Source organism: Telopea speciosissima, chromosome 7, assembly GCF_018873765.1.
Source record: "Telopea speciosissima isolate NSW1024214 ecotype Mountain lineage chromosome 7, Tspe_v1, whole genome shotgun sequence".
NCBI lineage: Eukaryota > Viridiplantae > Streptophyta > Magnoliopsida > Proteales > Proteaceae > Telopea > Telopea speciosissima.
The window spans coordinates 24,852,847-24,880,766 of record NC_057922.1 but is presented as its reverse complement, the minus strand read 5'-3'; the positions used below and the strand labels follow the sequence as shown (position 1 = coordinate 24,880,766).

The 27,920-nt window shown below is 40.1% G+C and overlaps 1 protein-coding gene across 1 annotated transcript; it reads left to right on the top strand.

Annotated features, from left to right (window-relative positions):
* The first annotated feature begins 16 nt into the window (after nucleotides 1-16).
* Nucleotides 17-27,422, top strand: LOC122667635 (AP3-complex subunit beta-A). Its single transcript, XM_043863999.1, has 11 exons — nucleotides 17-430; nucleotides 1,047-1,123; nucleotides 1,534-1,783; nucleotides 2,334-2,960; nucleotides 5,223-5,396; nucleotides 8,727-8,853; nucleotides 8,934-9,043; nucleotides 23,099-23,299; nucleotides 24,267-25,282; nucleotides 25,747-26,013; nucleotides 27,015-27,422. The coding sequence occupies exons 1-11, from the start codon at nucleotides 215-217 to the stop codon at nucleotides 27,361-27,363; spliced, it is 3,414 nt and encodes a 1,137-aa protein (XP_043719934.1). The 5' UTR covers nucleotides 17-214; the 3' UTR covers nucleotides 27,364-27,422.
* The last annotated feature ends 498 nt before the right edge of the window (nucleotides 27,423-27,920 follow it).

Here is a 27,920-nt window from a genome sequence, read left to right as displayed (position 1 = left end):
ATGAGAGCCAGTCGTTTGTTCAACCGTTAGATCCTTTCATCAATATTTGCGTCTGCACAGCCACTGACGGAATACGAGAGAGAGAGAGAGAGAGAGAGAGAGAGAGAGAGAGAGAGACGATGCGAGGGTCGAGCTCCTGGACGCTGCTCTACCCAGGTTGATCTCATTTTTTCTCTTGCAATTTGGTCCCCAACGATCAAATTGAAAAGCAGAGATGTTTCCACAATTCGGTGCCACAGCTGAGAGCCTGAGCAAAGCGTCGTCTTTGGTGTTTCGGATCGGTACTGATGCTCACCTGTACGACGATCCCGATGACGTCAATATCGCTCCCTCACTTGAAAGCCGTTACGACTCAGAGATTTGTGAAGCTTTGAAGCGATTGCTCGCTTTCATCGCTCAGGGCTTCGATGTGTCCAGGTTCTTTCCCCAGGTAACTGTTCTGTTTCATTCTTGATTCTGCATAATCTTCAATTGAAATTGTGCTTTTTTTATGTGTTCATTTTGTATTGTTATCGCATAATTGATCCTTTTTCTGTTCCAATGTTGTACGAAATGCAGAATTGAGATTTTTTTAATGTGTTAAATGCATGATTTTATGTTGTTATTTGCGTTATTGATCCTTTTTTGTTCTCTTTCAAATTGTGTTACAAGAAATGAAGAAATTAAGCTGTTTTTATGCGTTAAATGTAAGATTTTGTGCTGTTATTGCGTGAATTTTACCATTTTTTGTTCACATTTTGGTTAAGGTTTATTTATTTTTTTTAATAAACAATTTTGGCCTTAGATAGATATGCTATGAAATGTTTGTTACTGAATCAAAGCAGTGGCAATCTCAAAAATTGAAAAAAAAAAAAAAAAAAGAGTCTAAAGAAGAGAAGAGCTTGAGACTAACTAGTAATTTTTCATAGGTAATTCTTAGTACCTATTAGAATTAGTGACAGCTGCAATTTAAAGAAAAAAGAAACTGTTGTGTGTGTCAGTTTTAACAATTTCTGTGTGCTCTATTCCTCTAATCTCATGCATCTTTTATGATCATTGAACTGCAGGTTGTTAAGAACGTTGCATCTCAGTCATTAGAAGTAAAGAAGCTTGTTTACTTGTACTTGCTTCATTACGCAGATAAGTATGTCATACGCTAATTTCATTTGGTTGTTTCTGTATAACTCTGAGTGGATTTGGTTAGCTTTTTAGTGTTTCTCTTAACTACCTCTTTGGTTTGGTGGATTGTAATCATTCAGCCATCTTCCACCTAAGCTTAACGATCCCTAAATCACATGATAAGTCAAGAAGAAAGAGCACTTTTGGAAAAACCTTGGTTGCTGTTATGCCAACTTAACTTACACTAGACATAAAGGAAACAGAGATCAAATAATAAATTTTATAATGTTGATGCTAGCCCCTTTGCTGTGGTAGTGTGGTTCAGGCTTTCAGCACAGTCATGCAGAGATAAATGCTGAAGTTCTTGTAATTTTTTTAAACTTTGAATTGATGTATTACGGTCTATTAATTTTCAGTTTTTCCTTTTAATCTCAGGCGTCCAAATGAAGCATTACTATCAATTAACTGTTTCCAGAAGGATTTGTCTGATCCAAATCCATTGGTGCGAGCGTGGGCCCTACGTGCCATGGCTGGAATACGTCTACACGTAATTGCTCCCATAGTTCTTATGGCTGTGAGCAAATGTGCCAGAGACCCATCTGTATATGTTAGAAAATGTGCTGCCAATGCTATTCCCAAGCTGTATGATTTGCATCAGGAAGAAAATGCTTCTACACTTGAAGAGGTCAGCTTACTTCAAATATCTAGCATTGTCCCTCAAACAAATGAAACCTTTTGCACCCTCTAAGGATGTGAAATCCCATCTGGTCTGCTTAGAATTTCTTTTTCTGAAGCCAGAAGAAGATAATATCTATTACTAGGATAAATTTCCTTTATGGCGATGGGCCTTATGGCTTTGTCTAGCTATCTGGACTCTGTTCATGTATGCAGTGCATGGAGGGAATTTAGAGTAAAACATTTGATTGTGTTCCATTGCATATCTTCCTGACAGTCCAAAACAACATGATTACTAACCATTCAGAAATAATTGTATTATTTGGATGGTCATGGTCATTCAGTTGGGCTAATACTTGACCCATGAAATCCCATTGTTGGAGTCTTGGAACGTCTGATGGTTGGTTTTGGTACCAATGTGTGTGTTCCATGTGCATATCAGAGGAGCTGCAGATGTTGTTTAACCTATTATCAAGAGTGTCTTGTGTTTGATATTCCCTTTTTCATGCACAATTGTTTCTTCGTATTTTTTCCTTTGTATAACATGAAATATTATGCAGATTGTCAATATATTACTGAGCGACCAGTCCCCTGGAGTTGTTGGTGCTGCAGCTGCTGCATTTATCTGTGTCTGTCCTAATAAGTTATCACTGTTAGGAAGAAACTTTAGAAGGTTATGTGAGACTCTCCCTGATGTTGAAGAGTGGGGTCAGATTGTTTTGATCGGGATCCTACTACGGTATGTAGTGGCAAGACATGGGCTTCCAAGAGAATCCATTTTATTCTCTTCTCATTCTACTCGGGGTTCCTGTTCTGAAGAGGATGGTGTGGACCATGCTGCATCGGAGAAAGACTCTGGCAATGTAGGAGGCATGGCGTATGAGTCTGAATTAACTACTTTATTGTCCAGATGTTACATTGAAGGACCGGATGAATATTTGTCACGATCAGGTTTAACAAGTATGGATGCCTCTGGATTGGATCCTGCAAATTTTACATCCAGCAAAAATAATGAAGATGTAAGGATTTTGCTGCAATCCACATCACCCTTGTTATGGAGTCATAACAGTGCAGTGGTACTTGCAGCTGCTGGGGTACACTGGATTATGACGCCCAGGGAGGACGTGAATAGGATTGTTAAACCTCTTCTATTTCTTCTGAGATCGTCCAGTGCCTCAAAATATGTGGTAAGTTTTTCTTTATATATCTATATCAATGGTCTGATAACAACGGTCTGATATGTTTCCTTTGATTCTTGATTTCTTTATGTTGCTTTTACATTCATGAAATTTCAATTAAGCCTTATTTGATATCAAACTTCTGAATTATTGTAACTTGTTTGTGAAGGTGCTATTAGGGGCCATTGCTTACAGCAATGGTAAAAGGTTTGGGCTGCCAGGGCAAATGCCCAAGTTTGAGTCTTAAGGGTGGCCACTTTGCGCAAATATGCCAAAGGTTAGGACCAACTCCAAACCATAGTTCGAAATTTCATCTCGTCTGGCCATTTCGGGCTGGTCGAAATTTCCGAAATATGCCAAAATTTCGGCGAAATATGGTATTTTTTCTACCATATTTTGACACTCCATCTCGGTGGATTTTTGGCCATATTAAGGCCTGATACTTCATGTACACCCTTATTTAAACTAAATAAACACATTTAAACCTTCATATTGCAAAAAAATGAACTCAAAGTGGTGTTTTGGGTTTGCACCCTTGCTTGACAGTATACGGTCGGACCCTGGTGTATAAATAGTTAAATACACATTGTTTAAGTAATATACCGAAATTTCACAAAATATACCGAAAATTTTGAAATATACCGAAATTTGAACATTTTTGATTTTGGAAGGCCATCTCGTCTCGTTAGTGTCAAGATTTCCGAAATATGCCGATATATTGGTGATATATCGCGAAATTCTGAACCAGGCTCCAAACTCACCCTTCCCAGGATCTCGCATAGGTGGGACCAGCACTGCGTAATGCCCCTTGTTTGGTGAAGACGGTATTAATGCTCCTTTTTTTTTAACCCGAACATTATTTGGGACCTGGGGAAGCCCCTTAAATTTTATTAATGATCAAATGAAACCAAGAAACAATGGGGTGGGGGGGACATAACCCGCCTTACTCCAGTCCAAAAGAGCAAACTAAACTCTCACTCAAACCAAACCAAAACAAAAAAAACCTACCCAACAAAGATAATTTAAAGATTACAATCTAAAAACTGGTAAGCCAGTTGAATCTGGACGGTATTAATGCTATTGCTTGCATATATTACCTTAAATCTGCTTCTGGTTCTGGATATCTTTTGGAGTTTGCACATCATTCATGACTGTTCATGCTATCCATTGTTATCACATTGTAACTGGTTACGAGACTTGAAGCATTTTCTCTATTTAGGAAAATTGTTAATTTTTACTTTTAAATTTGATGCAGCAGGTAAGCTAGAACCATTTACAAAAGCTAAATAACTTTTGTGTTTATATTAAGTTTCATAAGATTTTTTTGAAACACTGACATTCTAGAAGATTTGTTTTACTGAAGCTAGTTGCAAAACTTTAAATAATTCTGACATGTTTTGGAAAGTTTAGAAATGCATTTCCTTTTGTGTGTCGTATATTTGCATCATGAGGGTGGGCCTTGGTGCAACGGTAAAAGTTGCTCCATTGTGACCAAGTGGTCACGGGTTCGAGTCTGGAAACAGCCTCATTGCGAAAGCAGGGGAAGGCTGCGTACATTATGAACCTTCCCAGACCCTGCAGTGGCAGGAACCTCGTGCACTTGGTACGCCCTTTTTATGTATATTTGCAGCATCTACGGTGTTGGATGACTCTTTCTTTCCTTCCTTCTTCTTCTCCTCCACTCCCCCATCAGTTAACCTGGATGTGTATTGCTACTATTGTTGTTGGATTGACTCATTGTATCTGATTAGCCCTTAATGTGATTTTTTTAACCTCTCTCATAGCTTACCAAGCCTTCCTAAAACACACAGAATAGCATGATCAGGGTGATGCGGGTGTTTATTTTAACCACACGATATTTACTGTTTTTTGGACAATGATTGGGATTTCTTCCTGCGTAAAGTGTTAGACCAACTTAGTAATTTCTGATCAAAATCTTTGTATGGATATTTTCTTTACTCTTATGATGAAACGAGAGGCTTCATTCATACAATGAGTGGAACGAAACAAAGTTTTATAAGATATAAAACCTTTTAGTTTTGTGACCTAATGTGGAAGTAGTGGGATTTGCAGTTTTCTTTCTGCTAATTTTATTTTTTTATGTGGACCTTATTATTGATAGTTTAAAATCATGTTTCTTCTTTGGGGTTCCAATAGAGTTTCCCCTAATTCTATTTTGACTTGTTTTCGATTAATCTCCTCATATTCATCTGCCGTCCAGATTACTGTTAGTGAGGGTTGAAGGCTGGTTTTGATTCTCATGTTTTGCAGGTTCTTTGCAACGTTCAAGTGTTTGCCAAGGCAATGCCTTCCCTTTTTGCACCTCACTTTGAAGACTTCTTCATAAGTTCTTCAGATTCGCATCAGATAAAATCTTTGAAGCTTGAAATACTGTCTACAATTGCGACAGATTCGTCGATTTCCTTAATTTTTCAAGAGTTCAAGGTATTTCTTTTGTTTTAAAATTATATATTTTATTCTAGTTGGTTAATGAGGAGCTGTTGTTCTTGTTTATTTTGTCAATTTTTAGAGTTTGTCATCTACATGTCAAGAAAAAAAAAAGAGTTAGTCAAGGCTCAGTGCTGTTAAATGCATGAAAGGTAATTGAACCTAAACTGTTAGTGGACTGGTTCAATGGGGGAATTTCAACAAACATGTAGTATGCTGATCATTCATAGCTTCTGGAATTGATCTGAGTTACAAGTAAACAGCAATATTATTTAGGAACAGTAGATGGATGGATTGAAAACCATAATGAACAGATCTTAATTAAGATAAAATGGAATTAATAAATCTAATAGAAAACATAATTGGTGAGTGATATGGTGTTTAATGAAGAGGATACAAGAATTAAGAAAGAATAAGAAGGAAAAGATGAATCAGAATAGAGAGAAGTCAATTTCCTAGGGCTGTGGCTACTAAATGGTTCATTTCCAGTTTACAATTTGAAATATTGAGAATTTCCCTATGAAGATCCGCTTTTGCTATTGAGAGAGAAGAAAACTAGATTCGGGTAGACGAGTAATAGAAATTAATTTGTGAGAAAAGAAAATAGATTCAGCCAAGGGGTCAAGAAGAATAGAGAATTGCAGTAAACAATGTAATAGAATGAATGAACAAGCATAGCACATTAGAGTTTAGTAGGGGAATAATAGAGAAAAGAGTGAAGAAAATAAGATAGATACCTAGCTCTTCAAGGGTTCAAATGGGCAGCAAATCACCAAAAAAAAAAAAAAAAAAAAAACTTTATTGCTTCCAAGAAAACCTGCTCCCTCGTTATGAAGGATTTCAAAACCCAACTCCAACTAGACTTTTCAGTGCCTACTTTAACTCTAACTTGTTGAGCTGGACTCGGGCCTAGTAAACTGATTAAAAGCATAGTTATCAAGGCGGGAAGACGACCATGGTGTTTTAGAGGGTCAAAAAATCAAGGCAACACCGCCATGGTGGCAAGGCTCCCGCCTAGGCGTCCAAGGCAACCAAGGAGCCTGGACTCCATGGTGTCGCCTTGGCGACGCGGCGATGCCTAGGTGACGCCTTGATAACTATGATTAAAAGGACTAATACAACTGCCAATCTCAACACCAGACTTAAAAATAGAATACAAATTACTATTCTGACCATTGATTAACAAAATCTCAAAAGATTAGAAAGGCCATAATTATGTAGCCTTTGCTGGTGACCATTGATTACTATTCTACCTTTACACCAACTGTGGCTTCTTGTTAGGACCAAAATTGAGTTTTGACTCATGGATTTGTTCTTGTGAGGCCACTTAAGCCTGCTTTGTCAGTCAGAGCTCAGGATATTTTGTGTCTATTTTTCCGTAAGCCTTCACTTCAGACTATTTTTTTTTCATCTGACACCTTTTGAGCTCTTATATTTATGACAAGGGGATTACCATCTCAGGATTACAATCTTCTTTTTTTTTTTTTTTACTTTCTCCCATTTTCTCTCAAACTGTGACACCTTTTGAGCTCTAATCTTTGTGTAAAAATACACCACAACATTTTCTTCATGGGGTCCTTCCACACTTCGCTACGACTAGTGAAGCATTTTAGTTCATGACCTACCATTTGGCAGTACATGGGTAGGTCCAAGTGATTGAGGATGCCATATCCATTTGAGTGTTAACATTTCAGTGCAAACTGAGTAAAGAAAGTGGTTCAAGGTTTAATCCAAAGTTTCAGGAACATTACAAAATTGGGACAAGAGGAAAATAAATATAAAGATACAAAATGATGTCTTTGTAATTTTGGGCCACTTCATCTACTCTTTTTTTGGCTGAAATTTAACCATTGGGATGGGTGATGGGTCCTCTATCACATGAACCGATCATTTACTGTCATGTGGCAAGTTGTGAAGTGTTAAATTCACTAGGCATGGTTTTGTTATTTCATATAAGAACACTAGGCACAGAAGTTGTAGGTTTTTCCCCCCTTTTATTGCTAGAGTGCTATAAATTATTTGGTCTTATATCTATGAGCTTATGCAGCAGTGGAGAGTTAACTGAGATGATTTTTTTGATGTCAATCTGAACATCGTTGTTATTAATGGTTTGAAGATTAACTCCCTATTCTTGTAAAAGGAAAAATACTGGAGGTTTTTTTCCATAGGTGGACACTGCTGAATATTATAATAGAAAAACAGAAGTGTTTACTTCACCAGAAATTTTCTGCATGATTGGTGCTTCATGGTACCTTTCATAATCTGATGGGAATAACATGATAGGCTTGATAGCTAGAGGCTGTAACTGCTTTGCTAGATTTGCTATGATTTGGTCATGGAAGTGGCTGCTGTTTTGAATGGACAGTCAGATGGGGATAATATAATATGTTGAGAATAGAAGTCAGAGTCGATTTATTTTTTAGGTGCGTGGTCAATGGTCCTAGTTTGATTAAGCTTAACTTTGAGGGGGCTGCCCAAAGTGTTCTGTGGCCATCTGCCATCGATGGACGTTTACATGTGATTCTGGGGAGATGAGTCCCAATAAAGCTGAAGTTATTAGGGGATAAATTTTTTGAGTAGATGGTGGGGGGAGGGTGACAAGAGTGACTGTTGGTATCCCCATCTAAGTATCTAACTGATCGGTCCAGGAAGTTGCTAAAGTTTGGTACTTGGTACTGTCTTCGTCATTCATGTTCTCTGGGGAAGGAGTTCTTTGGTTTTGATTCCAGGTCTGACGTAGTAGAAAGAAAAGTCCTTTGCCTTAGTATGGAGCTATAGTAGGACCCAGGTGAACAAAAGCATTTCAAGCTCTAGCATAGAGCTTGGTCTCACCAGTTAGTAGCAGTTTTCATTGACTTAGATGAGTTCATTGTCATCACTATTATTGTTTGAGAGAGTTCGGTGAGTACCTAGGACTTCTTGCAATGGTATTGAGATAGAAAGTCATTCTGCATAAAGAACTCTATTTCTCAACTTCTTCTAGTTTACGCTTTGTATAATACATTGAGTTCCCAAGGGTTCAATGTAATACAAATCCCATAATGAAATTAAGTAAACTGTGGTCTCAGTTCACTTCTGCACTGATTTCACGTGAAAGTTTTTAAGTATACCATCTGACTTACTTGGGAAGAGGCTTAGTAAGATGAGTTGCATTTGATTTACTTCTCAAATTTGCTCACCATCAAGCAACCATGTTACTTTTTCAATGGAAAGTTTTCTAGTTTACGTAATTCTTATTGCTCACAAATAATTTTCAATGCTACCTGTCAATTACTTGCATTGAATTTATAAACAATGAACTGATGCATATCTTTTAGTGTGCGCTAGGATTACATTAAAGATCCAGATAGAAAATTTGTCGCTGCTACTATTGCTGCAATTGGCTTATGTGCACAAAGACTTCCGATGACTGCAAACACTTGCTTGGAAGGACTTCTGGCTTTGACTAGACAGGGTTTGCAACCAATTCCTCTTTTTAGAGTACCCAAATTAGAAAGTTTTGCTCATTATCTATAATTGCACCATATGTGGCAGAATCTTTGACTAGTGATTTGTGCTTGATGGATGGAGAAGCATGTGTTTTGGCTCAAGCAATCATGTCTATTAAAGCTATCATAAAGCAGGATCCAGCCAGTCATGAAAAGGTGCATCTTGTTTGTCTTCCTCTCCTCTTCTCGTTTAATTTTATCATGTGATAATGCATTTTTCGTCTGTTAGTTTTATTTATTTCAGATTGGAGACATAAATTTGCATATTTTAATGTGATTATATGGTCTTTTCAATATGCATTATCTGTTTTGAGTTGGAGAATTGTTACTCCTGTTTGTTGGGAAAAGCCAATAGAAGACTAAGAGGCACATACTGTATGTGCCAAAGAGTACTTGCCCCTTTTGGATTTAGTATTAAAACCTGTTTCCAGACTAAGGGTTCTGCTGGCGTGACATGGACTGCCTGTTGGAATGGTAACTGATAAGGGTTTGTAAGGGTACATATGGAATTGTATTTATGGGTGTTTTATGGGAGAATATATTTGTGAGGGGTGTATTGGAACGCCAGTTTTAAATTTGTTAATATCACTAAGGAGAATGGATTGATTGAATTACTTCTCCCTATTCTCCCGTATCCTGTTCTCTTTCTCTGCTTCTTCTTTTCTCACTCTTGTGACCTGCAGTCTGGTACTAGAACCAGCAGGGATTGAACTTGGTATCATACCCAGCTTTCTGGTTTTTTGAGAGCTAACTGGGACTGGGTGTAAAATCTCCTTTTAAGTTTTGGAACTGCAGAGTTACAGAAGGTTCCAAAGGCAGTTAGAACATGTAAGGATCCTACCTGAAATCCAAAAACTTTAACTTAAGAGGACAGCAGGTGGAATTTGGAGCTGTGGGGTTGAATTGATGGAAGATTTGGGACAAACAGTGTTACTGCCAGGTCTCGAAGCATCTCTCCTTCTCTCTCTGATCTGAGAGACCTATCGGAGATGAAACACAAGACCATGTATGTCGCCTATTGGCCTGCATGTGCGGGGAGTGTTGATGTATACATTGACGTTGCCCTTCCTTAATAATTCGAGCTTTTAGGTGAAATGGTAGCGAACACTTCAGTAGGAGATGATAGACTTTTGCAGGTGCCCTACACGTACAAAAGTTTAGGCGACACTGTCTCAGATCTCCTTGGTCATTTTTTTTACGCATCAAATGTTAGCCTATTTCGGATCGCATGGAAAAGATTAACCATATCATAACCGTGGAGTTCTTCGCCTTCCACTTTGGATTATTGGTAGTGGACGTAAAAAGAAAGGATTCTATATGTTTAAACATCAACCCATCTACATGGTGTGGAGGAAGCACAGTCTTTTGTGTGTAGAAGATGAGAAAGTAGCTTCGTGGTGTGAACAAGTGCGTAGCGCACTTGGTAGCTTGTGGTGCGTAAAAGCCCATTGCTACCATGAGGTCTTGGGTTCAATCCTCCTGGTTCACATCTTACCTCCCCCTTAACTATCAAAAAAAAAAAAAAAGGTAGCTTTGTGGCCAATGTCATGTTCTGGCATCAATGTTTGGGACACCCATATTTTGTTGTGATGAGAAAACAGTTACCTCATTATTTTCATGATATTTCTAGTACCCATGTTTTTATATGTGAGTCATGTCAGTTTGCGAAACATTGTAGAACTCATTATCCTTTTCATAGTAATAGAATTACTACTCTATTCCATATGTTCCATTCTGATGTTTGGTACTTGCTCCAGCTACTTCTTTATTTGGATGTACCAATTTTGTTACATTTGTTGATGGCTATTTTTGTACTATCTGGGTTTATCTATTTAAACATAAAAGTGATGGGTACATTGCTTTCATGAATTTCTATCATATGGTATTCACTCGGTTTAAAACAAAGGTAAATATTGCCCGATCTGGTAAGGAGGCATACCTTGGTGCAATGGTAAGGTTGCTCCATTGTGATTAAGTGGTCGCGGGTTCGAGTTAGGAAACAGTCTCTCCATGAACCACAAAGCTGGGGTTAAGGCTGCGTACATTATGACCCTCCCCAGACCCCTCAGTGGTGGGAGCCTCGTGCATTGAATATACCCTTTCTGGTCGGGGGGTGAATACATGTTTGGGGGACTGCAAAAATCTTTAGTGATAATGCTATTCTTCATCAGCTTTTCTTGTGTTGACACCCCTCAATAAAAAGGGACAGCTGAAAGGAAGAATCACCACTTGCTGGAAATCGGTAGGAGTTTATTTTTTAGTGTGCATCTCCCCAAAATTTTTTGGTCTGAAGCTATAGCTGCTATCTTTCTCAGCAACTGTAGTCCCTCTACTATTCTTGGGTTCTGCTTTCCATTAGAAGTTTTACTCTCTAACTCCTTTGCCTTTCGGCCCTTTCCTATCCCTACAAAAATGTTTGGTTGTGCCTAATATGCTCATGTTCGCAAATCTGAGCATAGCAAACTTGATCCCTGGGCCCTCAAATATATTTTCTTGGGTTACTCTCCAACTGAGAAAAGAATACAAGTGTTATCGTCCTCCCTCCCGCAAATGATTTGTCTCTATGGATGTCACCTTTTTTGAATCTGCTCCTTTCTTTTACTCATCCGTGATACCTCTTCAGACTTCAGTAGAAGAGTTGAAGGGAAGAGATGATTGTTGCATCCTTCTCTTTTGATATGGGTAAGCTACATATGTACGAGTTGTAAAAGAAGTTGTGACTACTCGGGAATGTGAGGCAGTGAGAGTCGCATGGAATGGAGGCACAAGGGAACTAGACAACCTTGGAGGGACTGAGAAAAAAAAGTTACTCATATACAAATGGAAGGAAAAGAAGACCTTCCAAGAGTCCTTCTCTAGACCTGATTCAGGTAATACTCTAACCTATCCTCCTGTGTTAGATCTTCCAATTGCATCGAGGAAAGGTTAACGGGCCTGTATTAACCTTATAGCCAAGTTTGTAACTCTAGTTCTCATATAAGTTGTGCCTATTCAATTACCTTATCCTCAATCACCATTCCCCAAACTGCTATTGTAGGCTTGTAGCAATGGCTAATCTTAAATGGAAGGCAGCTATGTGTGAAGAGTTCAGGGCTCTTGAAAAGAATGGTACATGGGAACTTGTAGATCTTCTAAAAGGGCAAAACCTAATAGGCTACAGATGGGTATTCTTAGTTAAGCATCACTCTGATGGCAAAACTGAACTCAATCAGAGTGCTTTAATCCCTAGCAGTGAATTAGGACTGGCCTCTATATAAATTTGATGTGAAGAATGCCTTTTTTCGTAGTGGCCTAGAAGAAGAGGTATATATGCAAACTCCACCTGATTCAAGTTCTCCACAACTGGAAGTAAAGTATGCCAATTTAGGAAGATTCTTTATGATAAAAATAGTCACCAAAGGCTTGGTCTGACAGATTTAGACAAGCTATACAGAAGAATAAGTACATTCAAAGTCAAGCTAAACATGACAAGAGAAAAATCATAGACCTGGTTGTCTATGTGGATGACATTATTGTTACAAGAAATGATCAAGAAGAGGTGAAGAGACTTAAACCTAATTGGCCTAACAATTTCAGATCGAAGATAGGAATTCACATCTATCAGAAGAAGTATGTTCTGGATTTATGGAAGAAGACTAGAATGCTAGGTTGTAAATTTGCTGACTCTCCAATTGACCAGAGTCACTTGTTAGGGGATGATAAGGGCCTTCCTATGATTGGTTACAAAGCACTTCGAAGTTGATCGTCACTTCATAAAGGAAAAGATTGAATCTAGTTGTATCTGTTCTCCATTTGTAAAGGCTGGGGATCAATCAACCGATGTGTTGATAAAAGGAATCAATTCTCAACCATTTCATACTCTTCTAGGCAAGCTGGCATGCAAGACATCTATTCCCCAGCTTCAGGGGGAGTATTGGAAATTGGAATGGTAATTTGTATGGGTTTGTAATGGTACATATGAAATTGTAATTATGAGTGTTCTATGGGAGAATATATTTGTAAGTGAGGGGTTTATTGGGAACTTCAGTTTTAAATTTATTAATAACATTATTGCGAAGGAATCGATTGAACTGCTTCTGTCTATTCTCCTACAACCTTTTCTCTTCTTCTTCTTTGGTTGTAGTTGGATAAGAAATAAGTCTTCTTGATGTAGCATGGGGGGGGGGACAGGAAGGATGAGGCAATGCTGGTTCCTTATATCCAGAAATAAGACACTAAGAAGAAAATTAAAGTTCTAATGGGATTTTTTTTTGGGTGAATAAAAATATATATTACCAAGAGAAAAGATTACAAAGAGCCCCGAAGGGAGAAGAGGAGAGAAAAGAGAAACCACCAGCCAAAGCAATGGCTAAGGGGCAGTAGCAACAAGAGTAACATTTGAGAGACCCCAGGAATCAACAATAATTCTGTTCCTTGGGGAATCTATACAAAAGGAAGGGGGAGCTAGAGATAATTTTGCTTTAATTTCAAAGGAAATGGAATCCCAAATCATACTGTAAGATCGAGATTTGGAGGTCCATTTCCTAATATTGTGCTCCATCCAAATATGAGAAAGGGCTGCACAAAAAGCCATCTTGCCTACTGTGTCACAAATAGAAAAGCCGGCGAAGGTCATATCGATCCAAATCCACTCACGAGAGAAGGGCAGAATTCTCCTTTGGACAGGCCAACATTTGTTGAGTTTCCAAATTGCAGTAGACATAGGGCATTCGAAGAATAGGTGATTGAGATCTTCATCATTGCTCCAGCAAAGGCAGCAAGCTGAAGGAGCAGAGATGTGCCGGCTGCGAAGAAAATCCTGCGTGGGCAAGCATTTGGTGAAGACTCGCCAGGCTGTGAAACAGTGCCTAGGAATGTGATGCTTAAACCAAAGGAGCTTCCTCCAAGGGACCACAGAGCCATTAGTATGAGTGAGGTTCCAAGCTGCTTTGGAGGAGAAAGAGCTGCAGTTGGAATAAGACCAAGTAACAAGATCACCTCTAGCCAACGGCCTTCTAGAAATGAGGGGGAGATCATTCCAAACAAGGTCCAATGAGGCGGAGGAAATAGGAGGGGCCCAGCCATTGTGATCCATAATATCTGCCACCAAGGAAAGCCTGTGAAGACCGGAGGCATAAATAGCCCTAGGGGTAACCAAGGGAAGCAAGATTCCTTGAGGATGCCAGTGGTCCAACCAAAGGTAAGAGGAGAGCCCATTACCAATCTGAGTGCGGATGGCTTGAAGGGCCAGCTGCCGACAAGCAAGGATATTTCTCCAGACCCAAGAGGCATCTGAAGAGACAGGGACAATCCAAATAGAGTCATGGCGCCTGAATATATCCAATCTACCCAGATGGTTTTCTTCTTAGAGACAATCTTCCAGAGAAGCTTGATAATACCCGCAGAGTTGACATCTTTGATTCTCCTGATGCCTAACCCACCTTCCTTCTTGGGGAGGCACACTGCAGCCCAACTGAGAGGGCGAAGAAATCTGGAGGAATCATTCCCCTTCCAAAGGAAAGAGGCAAGGAGGGATTCCAGAGATTTGATAGTAGACTGAGGTAAACCATAGATGCCTGACCAATGGATGTAAGAAGCCTCCAAGACTGATCTTATAAGAACCAACCTGCCTGCATAGGAGAGAAGCTTTCCTTTCCACAGTTGAAGTCTTTTCCTGATAAGATCCAACATTGGGGTGCAATGGTGGGTAGAGAGTCTAGCGGGGATCAAAGGAAGACCCAAATACTTGACAGGCAGCTGACCCTGTAGGAAGCCCTATTTGTCAAGGAAAGCCCTTTTGTCTTGTTCAGAAACACCCGCAAAGAAGAGGAGAGACTTCAAGGGATTGGTACATAGACCTGATAGCTCATGGAAATGCTGGAGACAAGACATGATAGCTTCAAGCGAACCAATTGCAGCCCTGGAGAATGCCATCAAATCATCAGCAAAGGCCAAATGAGTAAGCTTGAGAGCTTTACACTTGGGCATAGGAGAGATAAGCTGCCGGTCAGTACAAATTTGGATTTTCCTAGAGAGGACTTCCATTGCCAAAGTGAACAAGTAAGGAGAAAGAGGGCAGCCTTGCCTAATCCCCACAGTAGCACCAAAATAACCAAACGGGCTATCATTGACCAGAATTGAGAACTTTGGAGAAGAGATGCAGGTGCTGACCCAGTTAATAAAGACCGGAAGGAAACCCATTTTTGTCATAACTTGGGTAATGAAGTCCCATCTCAACCAGTTAAAAGCCTTGTGGATGTCTATCTTCAGGAGGATAGCCGGGGAGTGGTTTTTTCTGTCGAAGCCTCTGACAATGTCATGACAGAGAAGAATATTGTCAGATATATTCCTACCCGGGATGAAGGCTGATTGGTTGTTGCTGACCACCATGTCTACCACATTCTTGAGTTTGTGAGCCAAAATCTTTGCAATGAACTTGTAAAGAAGGTTACAGAGGGCAATGGGCCTGAAATCATTCATAGTAGATGCTCCTTCCTTTTTGGGGATGAGACAGAGAAAAGTGTGGTTCACACCTTGTATTTGACTAGGGTTGAAGAAGAAGCTCTCAATGGCAGCAATGAGATCCTTTTTGATGATGTCCCAAGAAGCTAAGAAGAATCCCATGCTAAAACCATCCGGCCCAGGAGCCCCATTCACTTTGAGGGAATGGATTGCAGCTATAATCTCCTCTTCTTTAGGGATGGAGCTGAGGAAGTCCAAATAATCAGGGGAAATGAACTTGTTGAGCAGAGGGCTCGGCAGACTCCCATTAGGGCCTTGAGTACCCCCAAAAATACCCTCAAAATGCTGCACTGCTAGATCTTTGATTTCCTTCACATTTTCAGCCATGGAACCATCCGGGCGAGTGAGATGAGTAATGCAGTTTGCATTCACTCGAGCTTTCACAGAGCGATGGAAATAGGCTGTGTTTGAGTCCCCTAGCTCCAACCATTTGATTCTAGACTTTTGTTTGAGAAAGCTTTCTTCACGAGCCAGGAGGGAGGAGAGTTCCTCAGAAGCAGCCTTCTCTTCTTCAACTAGATGGCAGTTTAGGATATCTAGTTGGAGCCTAGCCTGAATTGTTGCAAGCTTGTCCTTGCACTCTGCAACTTGAATGGTGATATTACCAAAAGTCTTAAGATTCCAATCCTTGAGAGCTACTTTGACATTTTTGAGCTTCCTTGAGACAGCAATGATAGGGTTGGTAAAAGCAAAGACAGGCTTATCCCAAGCTTCTTTGATTAGAGGCAAGAAAGTTGGGTGGGATGTCCACATGTCAAAGAACTTAAAGGGTTTGGGACCAAAAGAGATGGAAGGTTGGATGGATAGGGAAATGGGGGAGTGATTCGAGATATCCGGGTTTTCAAAAGTGGCATGAGAGGAAGGAAAGTTGGTTAGCCAGTCCTCATTGACTAACACACGGTCAAGCTTACAAACAATTTTGTTTGAACCAGCCCTTTTGTTGCTCCAAGTGAAGGGGAACCCCGACCATTGAAGGTCATTTACACCAATGCTCTCAAGACAATCATTGAAGGCACCCACAGCTTCCAAGTCCACATTATCACCTCCCCTGTTTTTCAGACCAGTACCTGATGACATTAAAGTTCCCTGCTAAACCCCAGGGCTGAGAGCCAGCAAGGCTAGCAATGGAGGAAAGGTCAGACCATAAGGAAGCACGCTGGGAAGGGCAATTTGAGGCATAAATGACAGAGAAGAAGCAAGTAAAGTGGCCCAGGCAATCTGAAATAGACAGGTACATAAACTGGGAAGAAGCAGACAAGGAGGTAATGGAGATAATTTTTGGATCCCACAAAACCCAGATGCGACCATTCGGGTGATGGGAATAGTTGGAGAGGGAGGCCCAGCCCGGAGTGATGGAGGATTGGATTTTTTAGGAGTTAGGCTCTTTTATGTGAGTTTCTAAAAGGCAACAGAAGCAGGAGTGAGAGGACCGAATGCGAGAGCGAACAGCGGCATGTTTCGAGGCTGAATTCAGGCCTCGAGTATTCCAGATGAGACCAAGCATCATTTGGGGGAGGGGAGAAGGGGCAGCAAAGGCACGTCAAGGCGAGCCAGAACAGATTTTGACCTGGTAACACTGTGGTGACACCGGTGGTAAGAACTTCGAAGAGGGGAGGTAGCCAAAGATGAGGGGCCATGCCGGGCATTGTTAGAAGTTCAAAGAGAAGAAGAAGGACTCGGAATGGGTGAAGAAGACGAACTTCCAGGCGGGTCATGTTTGTGGGCCAGATCCGGGCTTGAAACGATTGGAATACCCGACCCAAAAGGGGCTTCGGGTAAAGAGTTGGAAGAGTTAAGGGGGAGGGGGTGCAACCCAGGGCTGGAAGGGCCAGAGGAGATTGGGTTAGGAGGGAGTTGCTGACTAGGCAACGAGGGGCCCACCAACAGAGGAGCGTCAGGGTCATTGCTGACCAAAGGATAAAAAGCAACCTCAGAAGTTGATGGAGGCACTATGGCGTTAGCAGCAGGGAGCAAAGAGGGTTCCAACTCTGAAGTCGACATTGCCAGAGAGTTGGTGGCATCGCCAGGGCTTCCAGAGCTCAAAGGGGAAAGACCCTCAAAATCTTTTTCCGACATATGAGATTTTCTTCTGGGACAGACATCAAACTGGAGTTTCTCAGGGCAAGTGTAGATGTCGTCTTCTTCAGTAGGCGACAAAGAGCTGAAGCGGTTCTGATCATCATTCCAGGATGGCAGAGAGGATTGCGGTTGAGCCTTGGAAGAAGCAGCGGTGATCTTTTGCGGCCCAATCTTTTTCCGGTGCCGGAATCTTGTTCTCGCTTTGCCGCGAGACTGAGATCGAGTCACAGGCTTTCCGGGGACATCCTTCTCAACTTCGCAAGGAGGAACAACACCGACGTCAGCAGGGAGAGCAAGGGCATCAGTCGGTTTGGCTGGAGGGGAGCACAGATGCAAGTCGTGACCAAAAACCTTGCACACCAGGCACTGTGGAGGTTTCCAATCGTAATGGACTTCTTGTTCAAAGGAGTGATCGTCTCCACCATTGACTTTGATAAAAGAAGGCAAATCTTCAATGGCCGACACTTCAACACAGATTCTTGCAAAGGCTAGCCGATCCTTGCGTCTAGTTCGCACATCAGTAAACAGAGGTTTACCAAGGACAGAACCAATGGTGCTTAGTCCTTCAGTGCACCAAAAATGCAGAGGCAATCCAGGGAGGGAAACCCACAGAGGGATGGTTGAGAGATCCAGTCGCCGGAGTTGCAGATGCCGATGCCATTGACGTAAGAAGACTGGCTTCTTCCCTACCAGCCAAGGACCTCCTTCAAGAGCACAATTCTTATCCAAAGGAGAGGAGAACTTAAAGATAAAGAATCCGTTGTCCAACAAGTAAGTGTCCAAAGAACCTTGAGGTCGCCATTGTTTGGAGAGGGACTGCTTCACAAGGAAAAAAGGTGGCCTAGAGCCAAAAAAGTTTCCCACAAGACAATTTTCCCTAAGCAGGGCTTCAGATTCCAGGATGTCAGCAGGGCAGGAGGCTTGTTTAGAAGAACCAACGATGGTAGGGGTACAAAGTGAAGAGGGAGCCCATCAGACAAAGGAGCAGGGGCCTCCCCAAACAGAGAGCTCCATGGAGCAAACTGGGGGGCTAAAGGGCTAGTCGGGGAGCGAGCAGGGCTAACAGGGGGAGGCGATGGTGGAGGGGACGGCATTCCATCCAGTAGAGGGGGGGGAACAGTCAGAGAGAGAGAGGAAGGAAGGAGACAGCAGGTTAGGCCTGCCGGAGCCCGACAGAGAAGGGGGTGGCTCAAAGGGGGAGACATCCTAATGTAGTCCTAGGTGGGAAAAGTCCCACTAGGAACCAGGGTAATAGGGTTATGTAATAGGGCTGGCCGAATGGACAGATTTAGGTAATTAGGTCAAAAACTAGGGTTAGGGTTAGGGTTCCGAACTAGGGTTTATTTGGTATTGAAGTGCAGGTTTCTAGAAGTCTAATGGTATAAGTTGGATCGAATTTGGATGAGGTTGGAAATCTAGGGTTTCGGGTAGGATGCCTTATGAAAATGGACTGTTTGTGAGAACTAGGGTTTAGGGACAGATTTTAGGAAAGGGGTTTATAGGGTTTTAATATGCAGGTTTAGGGGATCCTAATGATGTAAAGAAGTTAGGGTTTGTATAGGTTTTCAAATTCTGCTGTAGGGGGCAGAATTAAGTTGCAGGTTTAATGGAGGTCGAATGTGATGGGAGAAGAGAAATAGATCAGGTTTGTATATAGGAAAACAAAGGGCAGCAGGTTCACTTACTGTAATGCAGAAATAAGACAGCAGCTTGAAGATTGATAGAGCCTCCTGACCTTCACAGTGCAAGGAGTCGCAGGAGTCCACCCACCCTTCACCACCTTGAGTCCACAAGGATGCAAGCTCGCAGAGGAGCAGAGACTGCAGCACGCAGGCAGCAGTTTCAGATTGAAACAAGAGTTTTTTTTATGCAAAAATTAGTGGGGGAGCCTGCCCACGATCCATCTATTTATAATAAAAAGAGGGCCAAAGGCCTTACACAAATAACCAGATTTGAACTAGGAATCCTAGTCCCAAATCCTAAATCCAATCCTAGTCAGATTAGGACTAATGGTTCCTAACCTGAATCCTAATAACAAAACATAAAAAAACATAGCAGACTTATACTCTAAATAGGAGTATAAGTTTAAACAAATAAAACACTCATCCCTCTAAAATCGTGGAGAGGAATAACTAAGAAAATAAAAGTAAAAAGACTGTTTTAACCTTACTAATTAAAACGGTAAAAACTAAAGGCTCCAACGAAATCAGCCTAGTGAAGGCTCTTCTTCTTTCGCATGCTTGGATCTGCATCACATCCGCTCACCACTTCAATAGTTAGATAAACAGAACTCGAAGGAAAAATAAGAACATGATTATTGCAAGTTCTCTGCATGCATGAAACAGACCCCGAATGCAGGTATACTGACTAACCTGTCACCTGTAAATTTGACTCCCCTAGGTTGAGAGAGCTTGGAGGTATTACAGGCGCTGTGATGCTGCAATGCAAAAGGATACTAAGTTATCTTGCATTATTGTCTGTTACAAGAAAATATCCCTTTATGCAAGTTATATAGGACCACATTGACTATCGTTCTAATGGGATTTTAGTGCTGGGAATCTGATCTGACGAAGGTAATGAAGGGGTTCTCAACTGGGTGGATGAGGCAATGCTGGTTCCTTGTATCCAGAAATAAGACAATAAGGAGAAAATTAAAGTTCTTATGGGATTTTAGTGCTGGGAATCTGATGTGACAAAGGTAATGAAGGGGTTCCCCACCAGGGTGGGGAGTTTGCTCTGTGATGGTTATGTGGTTTTTGGAGTTTTCTGGGTTGGATTTGTTGCTGACTCTCTTTTGAGCTTGCCTTTCTGGGTTTCCCTTCTTCTGGGGCCTTTCATATTGTTTATTTTCTTTCCTCTGCTTCCTCTAATATATTCTATTTTTATTGTTTCATATTAAAAAAAATTGAAACTTTAGAATTGGGATTTTGAAAGAGATTTGATGGAAAATGGTAGATTATTGAATTTAATATAGGAAAACAAAAAAATAAATAAAAGATAGGATGGTAACAATAGTTGTCAGGGCCTTGCCTAGCCCCCAAGGTGACTCGGGATGCCCCAGGCAACTCTTCACTTGAAGTGTCATATAGTAAAACAGGACAGTATTAGAGAACCACTATTAGTCATAGTGGTGAAGGCCTCACCTAGGCCACAAGGTCTCCTTGGGATGCACTAGAAAACTGTTTGTCTAGGCCACAAGGCGACTTGCTGTGCCCCAGGCTACTGGTCGCTTGATAGGAGAATGACTATTAGCCATAGTTGTCAAGGCCTCACCTAGGCCACAAGGTCGTCTTGGGGACCATAGGCAACTGTTTGTCTTAACCGCCAAGGCATCCATACCAGACTAAGGGGAAAAAGGGAAGAAAAAGAAGAAGAATTCATGTCTGGAATTGGCAGACAATATTGGAAGACATAAAATATGTGCAGTTAAGGCCTCATTTTGGGTGAGGCCTTGCCTGATCCCAAGGCTGCTGGCCATCGCCTTGGCACCATGACAGCTATGATAATAACAAACTAGAAGAATACAGAAGATCTAAGAAAGAAGACGGAGACAGCTAAGTTGGGTATAATCCTAGGGTTTCTATAGTTGAAGTTTCTTATCATCCACCCCAATACAAGTCAAAATTTATTCCATTTCAGAAAAATCTTCTGTCATACATCATAAAACTCATATTTATGAAGATCCATATGACTCTTATGATGATTTGTACTGCAAAAATCCTAATTAATCTAAAAATATGAAATTTCCTAAAACTAATAGAACCTCCATGTGATTCTCTTAATTAAGATGAACTTAGTGCTATACCAGCACTTGACTGAACTTGGAAAAAGAAGCAAACTTCAGAACCGATAATCTCTCACATTTTGAATGTGTAAACAGCTGAAAAAGAAGCTGGTGGCTAAAGTATCTTGGCTAGCCTCCTTACACATCTCTTCTGTATTTGCCACTTATCTTATTCTATATGGATTTCTGAAAGTTGTGTAGCACATATTCTTAGTCAAGGGTACAAATAACTACTTTGTTATGTTTAAGCTTGTGATGGTTTTCCAATTTCCTTTTTTGTTTTTTTAAATTTTATCTGGTAATATGTTTTTCTAATTTTATTTTTTCATCTCTCTCTCTCTCTCTCTCTGCCTTTGGATATTTATACCTATGATTGGGGAAGGACTCTCCTTTCAATTTAAGTCACCACCAAGGTATAAAATTTTGCGATATATCGGTATCTCGGGCCTACCGAGATATCCAAAATATGCCAACATTTTGCCAAAATATTGCATTTTTTCTGCAATATTTCGGCAGTCCATCTCGGTGGGTTTTTGGCCAGATCTAGGCCTGATACTTCATGGACACCCTTATTTAAGCTAAATAAACACATTTAAACCTTCATATTGCAAAAAAATGAACTCAAAGTGGTGTTTTGGGCATGCACCCTTGATTGACAATATACGGTCGCTGACCCTAATGTATAAATAGTTAAATACACATTGATTAGGCAGTCAAAAACATAAAAGAAAGTTAAACAAACTAATTAAAACTCATAAGAAGTGAAAAATCCTTGGAGGATGAGCTTGGATGAAGCTCCGACGTGTTTCCGGCGACAATCCGTCGAAAATGAAGAAAAACAATGCTTGGATCCAAGTTGGAAGAGTGGAAGAAAGCAAAAACGGAAGCAAAATAGAGTTATGGAGGTCTCTGCAGGTCTCGGTTGAAATTTCGACCGAGACTTGCGAGATATGGTATTTATAGCATGGTCACTTGACCCTTTAAGTGGCATATACCATATTTCGGTGACATACCGAAATGTCCCAAAATATCGTTGAAATATGTACTTTTTTTGTTTCGTTTTCACATTTCGTCTCGGCACTACCGAAATTTCTGAAATTCACCGATATATCGGCAAAATTTCGTGAAATTTTGTACCATGGTCACCACTATGCTAAAGTCTTCTTCACTTGAACACTTCAATTATGGATGACAGCTAATATGATCAGTCGTATCCTGAATATCAGTTACCACCCTAGGAGCTGATATCAAATGGTTTAACCATATAATATCATGACAATCGTGAAGCACAAAAGTGCTGCAGTGTTTGAGATTATTCAGAAGCATCAAATTAGTGAATTTCTAATATTATCTGATGCAGATAGTATTCACTAAATAGAAAGATGGTTCGGATGATGCAACTTGCTCCTGCTACTTCTATTTTGTAAAGCATCTAACAATTAATACTCTTAACAAGCATAGATTTTATTGTATTGAAATTTGCCACTTTACATGCGAAATTTCATCTAATGTGGTTAAATGGTTCAGTACAGTACGACTGGGAAGTACTATATTATATAGTTTGCATATTTAGTTAGTCATTCAGAACTTGGAAACAGCCTCTCCTGCAAAGCAGTGGGTAAGGCTGCGTACATTTGCCCCTCCTAGACCTGCAGTAGCCGAAGCCTTGTGCACTGGGATGCTCTTTAGTTAGTCATTCAGAAGCTTTTCTGTGGCTTTTGCCCCACTACATCATGGAATACTGTATTGTGGATGTGGCATAACAAAGCCTTAGTTTTTATATGTGCATTTATGATTTTGAAGATGTTGCTGCATCTGATGCTGCTACTTCCTTAAATTTTATAAAGGTGATTATTCAGTTGGCTCGAAGTTTGGACTCGATTAAGGTACCTGCAGCCCGTGCAATGATTATTTGGATAGTGGGAGAGTACAACTCCGTCGGGCAGATAATCCCAAGGATCTTATCAACTGTACTTAAGTACCTTGCTTGGTGCTTTACTACAGAAGCGTTGGAAACAAAGCATCAGATTCTTAGTACTGTTGTTAAGGTATTCTGAGTCTTAAGCTAATTTATTTTTGTTACCTCTCAATCTTTTTTTATCTATCTAATCAATTAATAGCACAGATAGTAAAAGAAAAGCTAATCAGTTGTAAGAAACCATTTGTTTTGGCTTTTGGTTGTCTCTTGACTGTTTGTCGAGTAAGACTTTTGAGGAGTTTAGTTTCTGATTATATAAGCATGAAAAAGTCGTGGGCTTGAGCTGAGTAAAAGATGTGGTTTAAATTTAACCATTGGATGCTTAAAGACTTAATAAATTATACCTCAACTCAAGTGTGGTACCTCTCTCTCTCATATTTTGTTTTGGAAGCTACATATAGTTGTTCAGCCTTGTTTATTACCACAGAGCTGAATAGTATATTTTTAATTGGAGCAGCACACTCCATAGGCTTTTATTGGTAAATTCTTTTGAGTTTTTCTTACTTTTAGGCATCTAACATCTGAATTAGGCAATTGGAACTTATTTCACCACAACCATGGATTCAGTGGGTTCATACCAGGTTTCTGACAAAAGAATAAGAGTTTTTGTCTTCAAAACTTCCAACTAGCTTCAGTGTCCGATACCAGTAGGATCTTTTTTGTGCCAGTTGTATTTGAGGTATGTTGTATCTGGAGAATCAAAATTGATGGAGGAGCTAAGTTAAAACTTTTTTTCCCACAAATCATTCCTCACTTGAGTTGGCATAAAATTATGGACGTAACTAGAATTATTTATTTATTTATTTATTTTTGGGTGGGGTGTGGAGAGGGGGGGGGGGACAAAAAAGAAAAGAAGCAGCTTTGTTTAACATTTTATTAAGATGCCTTTTCTTTCTTTAGAGACCCCCATGTGGGATTGCATTATTCTTGTAATGAAATTTTACATGTGACTGTTTATCCTGTTCTTTGCCATTGATCATTTTCTGATATGATAAATGTGGGAATTGTGTATTATTCTCTCCATGACTTCTTCTCAGGTTGTTTTATTTGCACAAGGGGAAGAAACAGGGACGTTCAAAACAATCTTAACTTATGTTTTGGAACTGGCTAAATATGACCCAAACTACGACATTCGTGATCGAGCGCGTGTTCTGAAGAAATTGCTATCTTGTTACATCTCTTCACAAGTCCTCGAGAAAGGAACAACATGTCATTCCCACGATACATATTCACAAAATCTACTTGTGGAACACATATTTGGTGGAAAGACAAAATTAACATCATCCACGCCGATTAATGATCGGTTTTATCTTCCTGGTTCTCTTTCACAGATAGTTCTTCATGCTGCTCCAGGATATGAACCTCTTCCGAAGCCTTGTACACTTCTTTATGATGACCTTGGTCAGCACACAGACATAGTTCAAGGGATAAAAGGGTCAGACAAGGGAACCACCAATAATGATTCTTTTGGGATGAATGATCCTGATACACTATCTGGATCTTTGGATGAAGAAAGTGCTTCTAGTTATGGTTCCCAATATTCTATTACCAGTTCAGATAAAAGTGAAGACTCTGGTTCTGCGAGTGAAGTTGATGATAATAATGATTCCCTTATTCAATTGTCAGATGCTTGTTCTTCTCATAATAAACCCAGTGGAATTGCTGAGGAGGATGATTCGATGCCTTTCTCTGATGAATTGAGGGGATTGATGTCTAAGAGAGCACTAGAATCATGGTTGAATGAACCATCTGGTTTGTCACAAGTGAGCTCATCCATACAAAAGGTGCCGTCTAATGCAAGAATATCTTTAAGGGACATTGCTGATAGAGTAAAGCCAAAAATCTACACTCTTTTAGATCCTGCAATTTCAAGTGGCTTGAGGGTGGATTATTTATTTTCTTCTGAGGTTTCAACCATATCCCAATTGCTTTTATGCGTAGAAATTTTCTTTGAGAATCATTCAACAGAACCCTTGGAAAATATCAGCCTGACTGATGAGGAATCTAATCAGAGTCCAGAATCTGCTAACCAAGCATCAGAAAAACATGAAAGGTGGTTAATGTATTCATTAATTTTCTGTCTCCCCCCTCCCTGTTTTTGCTTGGCTTCTTCAAACTACTTTTTTTCTTGTGAGGAATTCTGTACTGGTGTATGGTGCATTTTATTGTATGTATGTGGCCCACTGTTCCAAATTGTTAATTTAAATGATACAATTCAGACAGGCCGAAGCCTAGAATTACCGTTCAAGTGAACATAAAGGTGAATTCTGGGTGATCTGAAACTTGGACACAAAAAATATAGAAATGCCACAAGGTCATAATGGAAGTCAATGTTTTGGAAGGTTTAGCTTCTCAGGTTGACATGAATTTTGATATATGTTTCATTCAGTGGTTGAAGTGCGCCTCCATTTTCACATTGGTTTGATAAATTGGTAGTTTAACATGCTTTGATAAATTGTAGCTTCACATGGAGAACGGCTACCTGTATATGATACATTTTCATTGGTGATGTTGCAGCTCTTCCATGCCTTCTGACGTGCCAACAGTAATTCCCATGGAAGAGATTACAAGTCTACAACCAGGTCAAATGGAGAAAAAAGTCCTCCAAGTCCGTTTTCATCACCACCTCTTACCTCTCAAGTTGGTTATATGGTGCTGTGGGAAAAAGCACCCTGTTAAGTTGCGTCCTGATATTGGATATTTTGTAAAACCACTTCCCATGGAGATTGAAGCCTTTACTTGTGAAGAGTCTAAGCTTCGTGGAATGTTTGAATACACTCGGGGGTAAGTCAATTTTTCTTGCTTTTCACAATTTTGGCATAGAAATCCTAAAGATTTTTCTCATTTTATGATCTCAAGAGTTTGCACTAGAATGTTTAAAAGGCTCTATAATATAGTATGGGAGCTTATACTACATTATAATTGCAAGATGATGCCCCCCACTCCTAAATTTTGTCCCACTTGAGATCTTCTACCTTTCTAGGCAAGCTGGACCATGCATATGACAAGAGGACTACACCCAATCAACTTCATGGAATTCATCTTGCCTCAAAATGGATGAATTCTTCAGTTGTGCTTTTCTGAATGCCCCATCAGATCAAGGATAGAGAAATTGTCCACAAGATTTGACTTCTATACCAAAATCCACTTCTCCTAGGTCTAGAATCCATTAGATTTTATGAAGGAAATTCTTTTGCAATCCAATATGTAAATGCCTGAAAGTGCATTCATTACCTGTGACCTTTTAACTCGAAAATGTATTTTTTATTCCTGGGGGTTGGTGTGGGAAGGTATGCTTTGGTGTACTCTGTGATGCTGCACTCTGGCTTATTATACCTTCGAGTCTTGGACCCCTCCTGTCCTGGGAGGAAAAGAGGATATTAGATATACTTGTTCAGGACCTACATTCATTCTTGCCAAAATTCAACCAAGAAAATGGTACAGATTTTTTTTCTTCCAGTCATCACTGTAGCTTAGGTTGAGTTTTGTCAGTGGAGGAGTTTGTGGGTGTGAGATCTCACCTTGTGCTGCATAATTGAGACAATTATTCTGGCTTAATTTCCTTTATTGATGCATTTTTGGTATTTCATGTATATGATTATCGGTCAATGTAAATTAATGACCTTCTATTGCAATATATGCAAGCTTTTTGTTGGTACCAAGCTCCCGACCCTCCCTCCCAAGAAGCAAAGAAAAAAAGAAGTAATTTCAAATATTTCTAGTGACGCCTTACGTTGCAAACTCACAATGGAGATGCTGGGATGTTATTCCTTGTGTTGAAACAGGTGCACCTTTGTTGACCATATTGAGGAGCTAAACCATGAGAAGGATCACAGTGCATTAACAAAAGACAGATTTCTGGTAGTTTGCCAGAGCCTAGCTTTAAAGATGCTCAGCAATGCAAATCTTTTCCTTGTCTCTGTGGATATGCCAGTTGCTGTTAATCTTGATGATGCATCAGGTTTGTGCTTGCGTTTCAGTTGTGAGATCTTGAGCAACTCTGTTCCCTGCTTAATAACTCTCAATGTAAAAGGTAAATGTTCTGAACAATTGAATGTATCTGTAAAAGTCAACTGTGAAGAAACCATTTTTGGTTTAAATCTGCTGAACAGAGTTGTAGCATTTCTAAGTTGAAACCCATTTTTACTTTGTCACAAAATTTGGCATTTGTAGTGAGAACAGGAGTTGTTTTTTGTGAAACAACTTTTTGGCTTCAATCTTATTTAACATATAAAACCTGTAATTTCATCTTACTGGATGTTCTGGATTCTGTCACATAACGCATGCTTGGTATGGTAATCCCCATGTCATGAACTTATATTAACCGGGATATGTGATTCTCATCTTAGGATGGCTGCATATTATCATGGATGTGCTGTGTGCCTCTGTGTGTGCTAATTGGTCAGGGTCACCAATCTTTGAGAAAAAAAAAATTATGATGGATTGCATACTGTGTTATTATAATATTACTGAATATAGGGAGCATTTGTTATGGAATTTCTTTTAAAAAAAAAAATTGGAACCGGAACTGATCTACCCATTAGTTACTGGTCTTAGATCCCAAGTTTGGAATCGATTAACTTATTGGTCCGGTTCTGGGCTTGACCCTTTAGGGCTGGAACCGGATCAATTGACACCCTTAAATAGACTTTATACAAATTTGGTGGTCTTAACTTTTAATGGTCATGGGA